This window comes from Mitosporidium daphniae (assembly GCF_000760515.2).
Source record: "Mitosporidium daphniae strain UGP3 chromosome Unknown contig-17, whole genome shotgun sequence".
NCBI classification, from domain to species: Eukaryota; Fungi; Microsporidia; genus Mitosporidium; species Mitosporidium daphniae.
The window spans coordinates 1-14822 of record NW_013546645.1 but is presented as its reverse complement, the minus strand read 5'-3'; the positions used below and the strand labels follow the sequence as shown (position 1 = coordinate 14822).

The 14822-nt window shown below is 41.9% G+C and overlaps 7 protein-coding genes across 7 annotated transcripts; 3 read left to right on the top strand and 4 right to left on the bottom strand.

Annotated features, from left to right (window-relative positions):
* Positions 1-10: 10 nt before the first annotated feature.
* Positions 11-2224, bottom strand: DI09_17p70 (uncharacterized protein; the record flags this gene model as incomplete). Its single annotated transcript, XM_013383381.1, has 1 exon — positions 11-2224. The coding sequence occupies one exon, from the start codon at positions 2222-2224 to the stop codon at positions 11-13; it is 2214 nt and encodes a 737-aa protein (XP_013238835.1).
* A 226-nt stretch (positions 2225-2450) lies between these two features.
* On the bottom strand, positions 2451-5295 carry DI09_17p60 (karyopherin Kap95; the record flags this gene model as incomplete). Its single annotated transcript, XM_013383380.1, has 5 exons — positions 2451-2607; positions 2641-2996; positions 3027-3533; positions 3565-3643; positions 3674-5295. 5 exons carry the CDS (start codon positions 5293-5295, stop codon positions 2451-2453), a joined length of 2721 nt encoding a protein of 906 aa, XP_013238834.1.
* A 909-nt stretch (positions 5296-6204) lies between these two features.
* On the top strand, positions 6205-6705 carry DI09_17p50 (uncharacterized protein; the record flags this gene model as incomplete). Its single annotated transcript, XM_013383379.1, has 2 exons — positions 6205-6301; positions 6323-6705. The coding sequence occupies 2 exons, from the start codon at positions 6205-6207 to the stop codon at positions 6703-6705; spliced, it is 480 nt and encodes a 159-aa protein (XP_013238833.1).
* A 96-nt stretch (positions 6706-6801) lies between these two features.
* Positions 6802-7533, bottom strand: DI09_17p40 (oxidoreductase htatip2; the record flags this gene model as incomplete). The annotated part of the gene is made up of 1 exon (XM_013383378.1): positions 6802-7533. The coding sequence occupies one exon, from the start codon at positions 7531-7533 to the stop codon at positions 6802-6804; it is 732 nt and encodes a 243-aa protein (XP_013238832.1).
* Positions 7534-7617: 84 nt separating this feature from the next.
* Positions 7618-9131, top strand: DI09_17p30 (uncharacterized protein; the record flags this gene model as incomplete). Its single annotated transcript, XM_013383377.1, has 2 exons — positions 7618-7836; positions 7863-9131. The coding sequence occupies 2 exons, from the start codon at positions 7618-7620 to the stop codon at positions 9129-9131; spliced, it is 1488 nt and encodes a 495-aa protein (XP_013238831.1).
* Positions 9132-11824: 2693 nt separating this feature from the next.
* DI09_17p20 (Cdc7 cell cycle protein kinase) lies at positions 11825-13331 on the top strand (the record flags this gene model as incomplete). Its single annotated transcript, XM_013383376.1, has 4 exons — positions 11825-11964; positions 12083-12406; positions 12442-12616; positions 12762-13331. The coding sequence occupies 4 exons, from the start codon at positions 11825-11827 to the stop codon at positions 13329-13331; spliced, it is 1209 nt and encodes a 402-aa protein (XP_013238830.1).
* Positions 13332-13424: 93 nt separating this feature from the next.
* On the bottom strand, positions 13425-14822 carry DI09_17p10 (LPXTG-domain-containing protein cell wall anchor domain; the record flags this gene model as incomplete). The annotated part of the gene is made up of 1 exon (XM_013383375.1): positions 13425-14822. A coding segment is annotated over one exon (1398 nt), but the record flags the coding sequence as incomplete, so codon positions are not given.

The window sequence follows — 14822 nt, the reverse complement described above, 5'->3', positions numbered from 1 at the left end:
TAACCAAGGTTCAAACGGACACAAGTACTGACACAAGACGGTCAATGATCATTCGTGAAAGTGTCTCCGTGGTGAAAACGAGTTTCCCTTCAAACGAATCAAAAGAGGATATCTCCGAAACGCTCTTTCCGACAAGAAGAACATTCTTACAAGAGGATTTATCGTCCTGCAATGAAGCACCACCGGATTGCAGTATATATCTCCACTCGCTACTTGGACCGACCACAGCCCATTCCCCAAAACATGGAAAAGGAACAGATAAGGAATCAACGGTCCACTGCATTTGTGGTTCTGATGGGAAGAGCCTAAAAATAATATTTTTACGCCGATGAGTGATCGCAGCAGCGGCGGCTGCCAAAAGCTTTGCCGTCCTATGCGCATAGCTTGATAGATATTCAAGCGACAAGTGGAGTTGTTTCTTTTTTGTGGTAGAAAATAGAATTACAAGGGGAATTTCACTACCAGCCTCGATAGCCCTTATCAGTAAAGGCAATGTGGACAATTGTTTACCACATTGATCGACAGATGCCTTTTTCATTGTTTTACTCCCAGTGATACAAAAATAGCTGGAAACTACGCTTCTAAGTTTAGCAACGCAAGGTTTCTTTTTTAGAGTAGATTTGGGGATCTCATGTGCTTCCGAAGAAATCGAAAAAGAGGGATCAAACGAAACCGAAATATCCTTAAGAGATGAAATGGCGATCACTTCGTTTCCACAAAAAAATGAAAATGAGATATCGCCCAATTTTCCAACCACCTTATCGTTTGATCCCATAAGAAGCCCAACTAATTTGGCCTTCCTCCATCCGCTCGACCTGCCCTTTCTAATAAAATACTCGGATCCATGAGACAAACGAAAACCATCGATTTGCAATTTTTCGTCAACAAGCAAACGGCGGGTTGACTTTATCACATTTGGCGTTGATTCGACCAAGATTTCAATGAGCTCATCAGTCTGCGAGGTGATTTTGTAGCTTGTGCTAGAAGAAATGGGTGCTACCCATTTTTTGCCCTTTCCTACAAGTCTATATGGAGAAAAAATCGAAGGAATCGATTTGTTTGGAGCCCATGCAAGTCCGAGGCAAGAAAGTGAGCATTTCGAAAATTCCACATCTTTTTTATTGGCGACAGCCGGGTTTAGCGCCTCTACCTTTTTAACTGAAAGCCTTGCAAGTATTTCCTTACAGGTCTTTGAGGTTGATGAAATGGATGGCAGGATTGGTTTTGAGTTTCCTTTTTTCCGTATCAATGGAGTCGTTGGCAAGTTCGAGCTGCAGATTTCGGCATGGTCGCAAGATTTTTCAACTCTCCCTAAAAGTGAATTCCCAAGTATAAATTTTGCCAAGGGATTGTTCTCTGCAGGAGAGAGCGCAATAGATGCAGGCAAACAAGGCTCTGGAAAAAGTGAGGGTTCAATGTTCGAATATATCGCCTCTGGAAATGTTTTATCAGGATGGTCGATAATGGGAGATAAACAGCTAGGCTTGGCATAGGTATCGTCCAATCCAATTGAAGCAGTGTCCTCTCTAATTGAGATATCGTCATTATACAGGCAGGGAAAAGATGGCACATTAGTTTTACTTGGGGAATGACAAGTTAAAATGGAGCTGGAAACGGAATCTGCGTTGCATCTTTTTTGAATCGGGGTTTGGGAGATTCTTCTTTTAATGAGTGGAGTTTCGAGTATAACATCGGCTTTGTAGGGGGTTTCACGGACCGATTTCTTCGTCAATGGGGTGGTAACAATGTTCTCTAAAACCCTCAAGGGCATGTTCTCTCGCTGAGTCGATGCAATCCATTCTCCCGAAGATGGCATGCTAGCCTCATTTTCAGTGAGATTACAAAAATCGTGCGCATTCCGGTGCTGAGTTTCTTGAATTGCTTTGAGTGAACACTCTCTTTGCGTCTCCATGATAAGCTCGGAATCAGATTGTGAGATTTCCACAGAAAATACGCGAGAAGCCAAGGGAGAAATTATGCTCTCATGATGGGCACGTCTCTCTTGAAGAGGAGAAAAGTCGAGGATAGATAGGTTCAGCGAGAGAGGATGCGTCGTCTGCATGTCACTGAAAGACTTTCCATGGAGGCCCACTCCATTTAAAAGGGAAGGCTGCTGTTGCCTCCAGGGATACTCCTTTCCACTCAAGGAGACCAAAAATTCATCCACATTTTCGACAGACATCGCAGAGGAGGGATCCGGGTTTGGAACCGAATTTTTGCGCATTTGAGGTGATGCAAGGGATTCGCTGAATATGAGTTTCCAAAAATCGGCTGGCTTGCGCAGGTAAAGTTCCTCCGCCAGGGGTAAGCGGGTCGGTCAAGTTAAACCGAATTTAAGATTTTATTTGAAATGTTTGCAATGCTTGGGGCCACCCACCATCACGATTAACTTGTAAATTGGAGCAACCCTACGAAAGATTTTCAGCTTTTTATTGGTCATTGAATAGTTGCTAAATTGGAGGTGAACAAAGATGACAAACCTTGTATGCCCAGGTGGCTATTGTAATTGTTGATTCGGCATTGGCGCCCCGCTTAAGATGGTCACGAATAAATGAGCGCATCCATGGCGTGGTTAGTTGGTTCCGCAAAAGAACTTGGCCCATATCCCTACATTGAGAATTTGAATGGACAAAAACTCACCCTAGCGTTCCGATTGAGGCACGAATAGCCGCTTCGCTTGAATCATCGTCCTGGGAGACAGAATGAACCAACGAGATGACATTCGGCGCGATACTATTGAGTAGCTCCAAATTGTTAGACTCCATCGCCATATGGATGATAAATGTCCACGTGTGAAGTAGCTTTTCACGAAGCTCTGAAATATAGTCAAGATCATCTAGTGAATATCTTGGAAGCGTCGAAGCCACCGATTCACCCTCTACAAGCATCATTTGTATTGCAGATAGTGAAGGCAGAATGGCCGTCCCCATTGAGTCAATAATGTCTCCAATGGAGCTTATTGCTGTAATTTTGACATTTCTATTAAAGGATTCGTCCTAGAATTGAAAGTAAAAACACGCACGCACCTTTATAACTTCCAAAAGCGATGAAATGACCTCCAGACTGTAATTTGAGACCACATCTTTTGGGAGAGACCTGAAAAACTCGCCTATAATTCCTGCGGCAACGGAAATCAGAGTAGATTCTTGAGGGTTGACTGCAAACCCTTTACCGCCAATAACCTCCATAATCTTGGGATAAAAATATGTAAAATAGGAGGAGCTCTTTTCCTTGTCGACTGCAGCAAACAGTGCATCGATTACCATCAAAACGTCCTCATGAAGCGACGTATTCTTGCAACAAACGGGTGAATTTAAAAGCGACAGAAAGACTGCCATGGCCCTGTCTGAAATTGAGGATGAAGCTTCGCGCAATCGGTTGAACGCAGATTGTAAAAGCAAGCAGTAATTTGACTGGGCATCCGCAATTCGAATCAAATCGTCAAAATTAATGGCATTTCCGACAAGTGAAAGGGCATACTCAAGCTGGCCCAGAATAGACTCTGTCAGCTGAAGGACCATGGTCTCGCAATCCTAAATAATTTGTGATGCTGTGGGTCCTTACAATTGCAGCACTATCTATCAATGCAGACATTGCTTGGAAAAAGACGGAGCGCAGGTTTTGGTCATCAACATCTGCCCGCCTAATAATAAAAATCAAAAAAAAAGGCTACATTGAGGAATTGAAGAGAGACATAAAGCATTTTGGAAGAAAAGGAGAAAGAATGTTTGTGGGAGGAAACCCGGAAGCAGAATCCTCGGCAATAACTGCGCCGAGATGCATAAATCCCGTTGCAGCATGAAATGCCACTCGAGGGTGTGCTGAAAGCAAGGACTCCAATGTCGTTACCAGCGAATTGATATCAAGAAAAGAGTTGATGATGGCGTCATTTCGGTGAAACCCAGATGCTTGCTCGTTGCTGCCAATAGCAGAATTGCACAGTAGCTCGCAAACTCTTGAGATGTACCAGGCGGCAGATTCTCTGACAGCAAGCGAAGTGTCGTTGAGCACTAAAGAATAAAAAGTGGGCATGGCCCCTTGGGCATATTGCCGTGTATAAGCGGGTGGTGGTCCATCAAGAATCGATCCAAACGCCATCAGGGCCGCTTCACGGGCAGCCCAATCATCAGCTTTTGCAATGTTGCGTTCAATAAATGAAAAAACAGCCCCATTGCCAATTGATAGAAGCTCATCCTGCACACATCCCGCAAAGAGCGAAAGAGAGGTAGCTGCTGCCTTTGAGACCGTCCAATCTTCGCCATTGTCGCCCTCGCCACCTTCGTCGGCATCTTGCTCCTCTTTGCTTTTTACAAGTAGCTCTAAAAGTGTTGGAAGGACCAGCGGCGCTGCGGCCTTGGCAAAATAAAAAACGGGCGTCGAAGGGTCAGAATCGCGTTCAATAAGGCGATCAATCTCCGATTCGCATACCGTTGACCAGAATTCAATCGCTTGAAGAGCAATCGCGGTGCGGGTAACCTTCATCGCTTCGATGGTCGCAATAAATAGACCATGTGTCATGTACGAGGCCATATGTTGATAATAGAGTGTCATGATAGAAACAAGACACTCAAAAGCAGCAACAGCAATAGACTCGCATAGCGATTGAGTTGCTTCGCACACTACTGTCATCAGAAAATTCCGCTCCGTTTCATTTTCAAAATGAGTGGCCACAAACAAAAGGGAATTGTTAAGGGAAGTGATGGCGGCCAAGCGAACTGCACTATCGAGCTCCTCTTTTCTTGCCCCTTGAATGACGGCTGTGAGGATTTGGGAAGACCAGGGCGCTAGTACCCAGTGTTCGATATCTTCACACATGAAGCCGATTGCCTCAAGTGTGGTGCGACGAAGTGTGTTTGGACTCCCAACATTGGTTACATTCTGAAGTAACAGTGGAATTAGCTCTGGCCATTCATTACGAGGGAGTTCAATGCCGGCAATTGACGCAAGGACTTGGGCTAGTGTGGTTCCAACGGTGTTTGAAATATTTGCCGATGCCATAGTGTTGATGATTACAGACTTGATGGAGGTCTTTAGCGTAGCATCCAATGCTGTCCATCTCTGGGCCTGTTGGTTTCGTTTTATGGGGTCTTTTTTGGAGCTAAGGGAGTTCTTCAATGCCACGCCCGCGGCAACACGTAAATGCTGCTGTGCATCTGCGTTTGCAAGCTCTGCTGCAAGGAGCTGGATATATACACCGAAATTTTCAACCGATGCTCGCTCCAACGTCACCGTTGCAGATTCCCTTAATGCCTGATCTGGGGAGAGTGTATTTTGGAGAAGAAGAGAAATGTTCATGAATTGAAAATAATAAAATCCAAAATTGCATTATTGCAATGGCAACCCTAAATTAAAATCTAAATCCAAACTGAATGAAATAGGCATTTTCACTTTAAATTTCAAAAAAATCAATGTCCTTTATCAAGGCAATCAGGGGCGTGGCCATCCTTGATTCTCGTACCGGTTGCCGTCTGTTTTCGCAATACTACTCGTCGGCCACGTCGGACGAATCCTCTGGGTTGGACACTTTTACCAAGCAGAGGTCCTTTGAGAGCAATTTTCTCTCCTCAATCGAAAACTTGAAAAATGGTAACTTACCCTCCAATTTCATCCTCCCTGATAGCCACAGGCAGTAGTGCTTATTCGCAGCCGGACATTATTGTAATTGACGGGAATATTTCGATATTTCAGCTTGTTGCTCCTGATCTCGCTATCACAATAATTGGCTCCTCCGAGAACTCAACCAATCCTTTGCTATTGAGCACCCTCCTTAACACCCTAATAGAGGGACTTGGGGTTGTAATCCAGTGAGACTACCCAATTTTATTAAATTATCTAGTGGCGGGATATCATCTCGAAGCATTTTGGAATCTTTTGATGTTGTCAGTATCCTATTTGACGAGCTAATTGATGATGGCATCCCATTAGAGCTGGATCCGATGGCGCTCATTGGGCGACTTCCAAGGCGTAAGCTTCCGGATGGCTCTACTTCGGACACACCTCTGGCGGAACAGACCATCTCTCAAGCCATTCAAACGGCCAAGTTTTGGAAGGAAACCCTTTTAAAGTAAATACAAAACAGCCCCAACTGTGGCCCAATAATTAAAATTAAATTTGGGCCCATTTTTAAGTGCACTTTAAATGTCGTCTTCGTTTTCAAGAAGGTCTTGGAGGGATGAGGGGCCAACAAATCGAGCACAATCGTCAATGACACTTTCTGAGCTTGTTACTAAAAACCCACTAAATGGTCTTCCTATGTCTGTTGGTTGCTCTAAAGAGCGGGCATCCAGATATTTTGGCATCAGTAATAGTGTCAAATCGGAAGATACAGCATCACCCACGGCCACACAGACACCACCAATCCTCTCAAGCGCCCCTAGAGTCACTATCATTGATGGAAAGCTTGTTGTTGATGAAGAATCCCTGGTTTTGGATAGACCATCTATACTGGACGAGCATAGAGAGCGTGTTGAAGAGACATCCAAATGGACCACATCTGCCTCTTTTAGAAAAGCTATTCCTAGAAACAGATGGTCCAGTGAGGATACTCACCAGTTTTACCAGGCACTTCAGGTATTTGGCACCGATTTTGAAATGCTATCAAAATCGCTGAAGAGCCGGACCAGGTCTCAGGTTAAAAACAAATTTAAACGAGAAGAGAGAGAGAACCCAGCACGTATCTCTGCCGCCTTGATGCGAAGACTGTGACAAGGCGTCACAAATGCAGACTGTGAAGACGTATCACAGATGCAAACAACCCCAACGAAAGCCCTGTAAAATAAATTGCTCGAGCCATCTAAAAAACTAGATTTTATTTTCGGCCAAGGCCTGGTCGCTGGCTAGCGCCATCTGAACAATCTCCTTGTTTTCTATAATTTTCAATCCAGGGGTCGCCTGAATCGCCGAATAAAGCATTGTCTTAGCTGCGTCTTCAATATGAACGGTATATTTCATCGGAAAGAAAAACTCCACAACTGGATAAAAAAGCTTGTGTGTCAGGGCTTCAAACCATGGAGCAGTATCTCTGAGCTTTTCAGCGAAAAGGAATCCCGGTCTCAAAATCACTAAGGACGGGAAATCCAGGGCTATCACGTCTTTTTCAACATCTCCTTTAAGTTTGAGATATGCAAATGATGAAGAGGAGCAAGAATTCATCGAAGTGACGATGCCAAAAAAAGGAACACCCCCAGCACGCGCTGCGGAGGCAAATTTCACGGGAAAGTCATGATCAACACGATAATAATCCGCAGCGTTGGGTGATTGTTTCAAAGTTGTGCCAAGTGTGCTGAATGCATGCGTAAACTTGTCTGGACAATCAAAGATGGTTGAGAAATCAAAAGTGTTGAAATCAGATACTACTCGTAAAGAAAGTCGAGAAATAGATTCATCAGTCGCATCAAAGAAAGACTGTGGATCCTCCGGGAGGTTTCTAACGATCGCAGAGACGCGCGACTCCTTCAACTGTGGGCACCGTAGAAGCGCACTGACTAGTTGACGTCCAATTTGGCCAGTTGCACCGATTACAATTGCTTTCATTAAAAAGATCTCAAAGTTTAAATCAAAATTTGATCCATGTTTTTAAAATTTCAATAAAATTTCATGTTTTCAACTCGTTTGTAAATGGCCGATCAGCATCTAGAATCTGGTGTGGAAACAAATCCTATTTTGGATGCGTTCCATCCTTCCATCGATGCAAAGGAATATATGCGGGAGAATGAGGAAAATTTCGAGCTTCAGGAGGAGTCCCATTTAAATGACGAATTATACTCCAAATTGTTTCTGGGATGCAGTATCCTCTTTTTCCTTATAGCTATCACGATTCTTATTATGTCTCCGTTTGTAAGCTTATGATGAATTTTTTTTAGAGCTTATCTAAAATATCGCCTACCAGCAAGATATTTAATATGATAATCTCGCACTCGTCTCAACTATTCGCGGGTCTTTTTCTGACCAATATCGTTGGTGTTGGCTGTATTTACATCTTGTCTATATACACTTCGCTGTTTGTTTACTCGCTACTAGCTTCGATTCTGACTTTTTGGGGCGTGTGTTGCTGGATATTCTCCTATCAAGTCCCATGGTTTCTTTCCATCGTTTTCTTCATTGTTCCAATCTTTTTTTTAGGCCTTTACAGGAATATCGTAAAGGCGATTCCCCAGGCCATAAAGGTTGCCCAGTTGACTTGTCTTGTTGCCAAGAAAAATTCGTACTACTTGGCAATTATTTTCTGTCTGTGTCAAACCTTTACTCTTCTGCTTAGTGGCATTTGGTTTGTTATTTTTTCACATTCTCTGCTTCTTGGGTTCCATCATTTGAAAGACGCAAGCTTCTATTCGTTTACGTTTACTTCTGTTCTTGTTGGTGCCTTTTTGGTATTTTTTTACATTTGGACTTGCACCCTTCTTGGAAATGTCCAGAAAATGTTGACTGCCTTCGTGATAATCGACTGGTGGAGGCTTCATTCATGTGAGCTCCAAGGAAATACCTCTCCCACAGCGTCACTAATTAATAACAATCAACAGCGAAGAGAAGATTTCCTTTTAGATGCTACAGATTGGCTCTTTTGGATGTGGAAATCTGCGCCTGGCCAGCTTTGCTGTTCATCGCTAATTTTATCCTTTTTTTCGTTTGTCGAATTGTTTATTTGTTCATCCTTAAGCCTTTGGAAATACACAATCGGCTTCTTTTGGATGCCATTTTGGCTTTCCTCCTCAAATAGCTTTATTCATCACATAGTTCACTGGATACACCTCAAAAAGGCAGCGGCCTCGTCTTTGGCGTTGATTAATCTCGTCAACCAGCCAGGCTCTTCTTCATCCACGCTATCACTTTGCTCCTCATATGCCCAATTACAACGAATACTGCTCCATCATCAAGTTCACGTAGTTGCACCTGGACTTTTGCATTTGCTTTTGGACCTGGTTTCTTTCCTTGTGTCGTTTATCATAGCAACCTTTGTGATCTTTACCGACAACAACATTGAAATCAACATAGCTGTCTTTGGAATACTGGCCTATTGGATGCTAGGATCATCTGTCAACAAAAATCTATTTCGGATGATTCGTGATGTGGCTGATTGTATACTTTTATGCCATATTAGATCAGCTGACGGGCGTGTCTTGGACGGCTCTTAAGTAAGAATGACACCTTGTGTATTGTAATAAAAGAACAAAAAATGAAAAAGATGTTTGACATGTTTACTATAGCTGTATGTCTAATTTCTAGTGAGCTCGTTTAGCTTGCAGCTCCTCGACTCTTGCTAAGTGCTGATTATAAATCAGTAGTGACTAAGGTCGGTGATTAAAGTAAAAAGGCTTACTCCTGCTCCAAATAAACACAAGGAACCAAATGCATAGGCTGTATTGAAGCGTCCTTTGCTGAAGAGATCAGGTGCTGTGGCAAAAGAACGAACCGAAGATAAAGCAAACTTGCGCATTAAATTCTGTAAAAATTAAAACATGGTTCCACTGAGATTCGAACTCAGGTTACAGGATTCAGAGTCCTGGGTGATACCGCTACACTATGAAACCACGGCATATTATTGTAATTATAAATAATTAATCATTATAATTTCAATCCAACCCAATTCGCATCCAAATAAGCCAATGTTTATGAAATCTGCAAATATTAGTACTCCACGATGCGGACAATAAAGCATTTAGTTGTTGATTACCAATATTCTACCCTAACCCTAAACCATTACGTTGCCATTTATAGCTTTACCGTTAATATATCTTAGCGCGCTACCTCACATGTGTCCTTTGAAACGGAAACAAGAAAGTGCAGGTATAAATTGGTGTTAAATGTCCTTTAGTTCACACATATAAGAGGGAAACAACAGGGAGCTAATTCATCACACCAATAACCCTCCAAGATTGCGGCTTAAGAATTAGAACTGTTCATTATAACCGTTCATTAGATCGATGCAATCGATAAATAATGTGTAAAGTAACCCTTCTAAAAAAGCAAAAAAGAAGCTCCCTATTGCAAAAGATAATGTTAGGCAATAAAAATTGGCATTTCGATTTTGTTAGTAAATTTTCTGACAAGCGACCAAGCTCTCAAAATTAACACCCAGTTTATTGGCTATAAAAATGTAAATTAATTTTCTTACCAAATATTATCACCTCCAAAGTGAATGGCAACATCGGACCATTGTAGATTTCAGGTTTCCCATTTCTGCCATGGTATTCTCAATTCTTTTCATCATGTTTTCTTTGTTATCTTGCACGCTGGTTCTTGCTTTTTCTTCACAATAGCTTCAAAGGCGTTTTCATCAGTGTGTTACCAAAATTCAAGCATTCCTATGCCATTTCTCCCTGCACAACATTCATTTGGGGATTAAATGTTTACTATAATTGATATGCTCTTTCTTTAGCGTTAATATAGATTTCAATTTTATTGCGGCATGCTTACGCATAAACGAACTGTCTAAAATTTCTTTTTTTATTTGAATTTTCTCAAGAGCCAATATCAGAAGATGTTTCTAACGTTCCAACACTCTTTCAATATATGAACCCTTTGAAGAAAACTGAGCCATTTGCCCTCGATGTGAATATTCCCATCAACGTAACAGGATTCGATATTCAAATTCGCGAATCTGAGTATAAATCAACGTTAAGCCGACGTATTTTCACGATCCGCTCTATCCTAACTTGGATTACTCTTGCATTGGTTCAAAATTTTATAACTTTTTTTTGAAGAAAACTAAAACCTACCTATATGTTGGCATAGGTCTTTCTTGGGGTTTCTTCTATTATTAAGCTCACTCATTATATCTTTGGCCTTAAAAGCGATATGATCAAGTCCGCTGTGTTTATGGTTTTTCATAAGCATCATTCCAAAAGCTAGCTTTTATTTTTACGTGCTTTCAAACAATGGGACTAGGCGAGCTCATATGAATACGATAATAAGAAGCTTTGGTGCAAATGAGCATGAAGAAACCAACATCTTTTTAAAGAGATTTGTGAACAGCTTGGATACCAATGCACAATAAAGTCTTTCCCTCTCCTCTTGAAATTTCAGATTATCTGAATGCTTTTTTGGGTTTAAAGGCTTCTTGTATTTCCCTTTTAGCCGTATTTTTTAACCGTGTATAGCTTTGCAAAGTACGCAGTAACTCTGGTGGTGAAGATTCTAGCCAAATGAGAAAGCAAGAAAAGCGCGAGTTAGTTTGCATTATGACCTATTGCCTTCTTGATATACTTGGAAGGATTTTGCAGGCATATTTGAGCATAATTGAGCATATTCGAGAATATTTGAGCATACTTGGGCTATTCGAGAATATTTGAGCATACTTGAGCATATTCGAGAATATTTGAGCATATTCGAGAATATTTGAGCATATTGACCAGTTTTTGCTCTTTTTTGCTTATTGAAAGAAGCTTTGTTCATTTTTTCTATCTTTTCGTCTTAATGAAACAAGGTTTCTTGCACATTTCTTGCTTCCGGAATCTTTCGGACTGACAATCGGATTTTTACTGCCATGGCAACAAAAAGCAACACAAAGATACTCGAAAAGATTGGGCGCGTTTTTCACCCCGTGCTTCGATGATCAATATATGTGTGTTTCTGACCCCCGTGTTTTGATGATCGCTTTAGGCGCGCTGCTTGGACCCCTTTTCCACTGGACGATATCCCTGCTTCCTTTCACAAACAACACCATTTCAAGTTAATAAATTCGGAAATTGAATTGTTGTAAAATTTCAACCCTAAAATCCCAATTCTTATTGTATTTATTGAAGTTGCACTTGCATTATCAAGCGCCAATTTCAACTCTCCTCTTGCCCGGCTGATTCTTTGCTTTCGTGTATGCTTATATTGTATTATGTCTTCAAAAGTTTTACCTACTCCATTTAAATTTAATGCTTCGGCGACAGAACCAATGGTACCCTTGTTGAAGGAATTGCCCAACTCAGCAAGCGATTGTGCAGATATCCCGTCTTATCCAACACTTGATTTTCCCGTGTTCGTTGAGATCGAGAATTTTCTGATTGGATTTCCTTCTTTTGCAGACAATTTTTTGCCGATCGGAAAGATTGGTGAAGGTTTACACATCTTTTTACTCACAACTAGGAACATTCAGCACCGTTTATAAGGCCTTAGATCTGAACCATTACAAATACAATAACGAAACTTGGCACAAAGAAATCACTGATAGCGAAACCAAGAACAACCAGATTCAAGAGCTGCTTGCGCTTGAAATGTATGCTTGTTTTCCAGAACGGTTTTCCCATTTAACTGAAGTCTCCCCCAATTCAACGGCCATTTGGAGAGCTCTATTTCGCAAGGCTCTTTCTTTTTATCGCGAAAAAAACTGTGATCCCGTCTTTGTTGCCTTAAAGCGTATAAATCCCACAAGCTCTCCAGACAGGATTCTCGATGAGGTCTCTTTCATATCCGACGTCAGGTACGGAGGAGATCCGCCTTACTCTTACATTGTAGCTTTCACGAGAACATTGTAAACATTATTTCTGTTCAGCGTTATGAAGACCAGATAGTTGTGGTTACCCCTTACTTCCAGCATTCCGATTTCAGAGTTACATTTTATTTTAATGTCCTAGGATTACTACCAGACAATGGATCTCACCCAGCTTCAATGCTACATGAAAAGCCTGTTGTCTGCCGTCAGACGCGTCCATGATTGTTCCATCTTGCACAGAGATCTTAAACCCTCAAATTTCCTGTATTCATCCAAATCCAAAAAGGGTCTTCTGGTCGACTTTGGCTTGGCTCAAGTAAGAGGCTTTACTTGACCTTTTTAGAGATATTCTCCTCTTACGGAGCCGGCAAATTCTGCAGATTTACCTTCTGTTCCTTCTGAAAACCGCCATCCTTTGTTTTCGAGGTCCGGGTATTTGGTCAACGACAAACGCCCAGCATTTAAAGCCCCGAGAGCGGGGACACGTGGATTTCGCGCCCCTGAAGTTCTATTTAAATGTGCTCACCAGACTCCCCTGATAGACATGTGGTCGATTGGTGTTATTTTTTTAACCATCCTTATTGGCCATTATCCCTTGTTCAATTCATCTGACGATTTTGATGCTGCTGTTGAAATTGCATGTATTTTTGGGAATGAGGCCATGAAAGACGCTGCATTGTTTTATTCCCGGGAGTGGAAGTGTAACACTCCCTCGGTTCCAGAAAAAAGAGTGCCTTTTTCAAAGCTCGTTGAGCATTTCAATCCAAATCTTTTTAAAATCCTTCCAGATGAGGCCTTTGATCTTTTAAATCGTCTCCTTGCTTTAAAAACGTCGGATAGAATATCTGCCGCCGATTCTCTCCGTCATCCGTTTATTGTAGGTGATTTTGGCTCATGTACAAAAAATTTATAAACGACGTCAATTTAAATGGTGGTACCATCTTGGCTAATTTATTAACATACATAAAAGGGTGTTGTGTGCGCTTTTTTGGGGCTGCCCTTACCCTTATCCTTGCCTTTTGGTTTGAATTTGCCTTTGCCTTTTGTGTTGCCTTTGCCTTTTGTGTTGCATTTGCATTTCCCTTTCCTTTTCCCTTTCCCTTTCCTTTTCCCTTTCCCTTTGCCTTTTGTTTTGCGGTTGCTTTTGCCATTTGCTTTGGTTTTTCCTTCGATGGGATTTCCTCTTATGCCTATTGGAGGAACGATTGTGAAGTGGTATACCAGATTCTATAGAAATATTATATTTCTTATCAAGAATTGAGACATCATTAGGTGAACCCAATTTTCTGGCTCTACTAGGAGAGTTTGGATATTTCAATTGATTAGCATCAGAATTAGATAAGGACTTGTTTAGCAATGCTGTAATTATATTTAAAATCCTGAAGTTGTGCGGTAGCTGATGGATTTTGGATGCTTTTCTAGGCGATAAAGCGTTGGAACTTATTGAAGGGTCTGCAGTATCTAGTAAAAGATCGGTAGTATCTAGTAAAGGATCTGTAGTATATAGTAAAGGATCTGTAGTATCTAGTAAAGGATCGGTAGCATATAGTAAAGGATCGGTAGCATATAGTAAAGGATCGATAAAATTGCTAGGATGATGGGTGGCCTTAGCCAAATGATGCATAGAACTAACCGGACGATCGGTAACTTTAGCAAAATGATGTATAGAACTATCCGGACGATCTGTAGCATTAACTGAACGATATGCGGCCTTAGATAGACGATTGGTAACCTTAGCTGGACGATAGGCAGCCTTATCCAGATGATGCATAGAACTAGCCGGACGATCGGTGGCATTAGCCAGATCATGCATAGAACTAACCGGACGATATACGGAGTTAACTGGACGAGCGGTGGCATTAGCCAGATGATGCATAGAACTAACCTGACGATTGTTAGTATTAACTGGATGATCGGTAATATTAACTGGACGATCGGTACTATTAAGTGGAAGATCGGTAGCTTTAGCTGGACGATTCGTAGAATTATTCAGATCATGCATAGAACTAACCGAATGATAGGCAGCCTTAGGCAGATGATCTGTATCTTTAGCCGGACGATCTGTGGCATTAGCCAGATGATGCATAGAAATAGCTGGACGATCGGTGGCATTAGCTGGACGATAGGCAGCCTTAACCAGATGATCGGTGGCATTAACTGGACGATCGGTGGCATTAACTGGACGATCGGTGGCATTAGCTGGACGATAGGCAGCCTTAGTCAGATGATCGGTGGCATTAGCTGGACGATAGGCAGCCTTAACCAGATGATCGGTGGCATTAACTGGACGATCGGTGGCATTAACTGGACGATCGGTGGCATTAACTGGACGATCGGTGGCATTAGCTGGACGATAGGCAGCCTTAGTCAGATGATCGGTGGCATTAGCTGGACGATAGGCAGC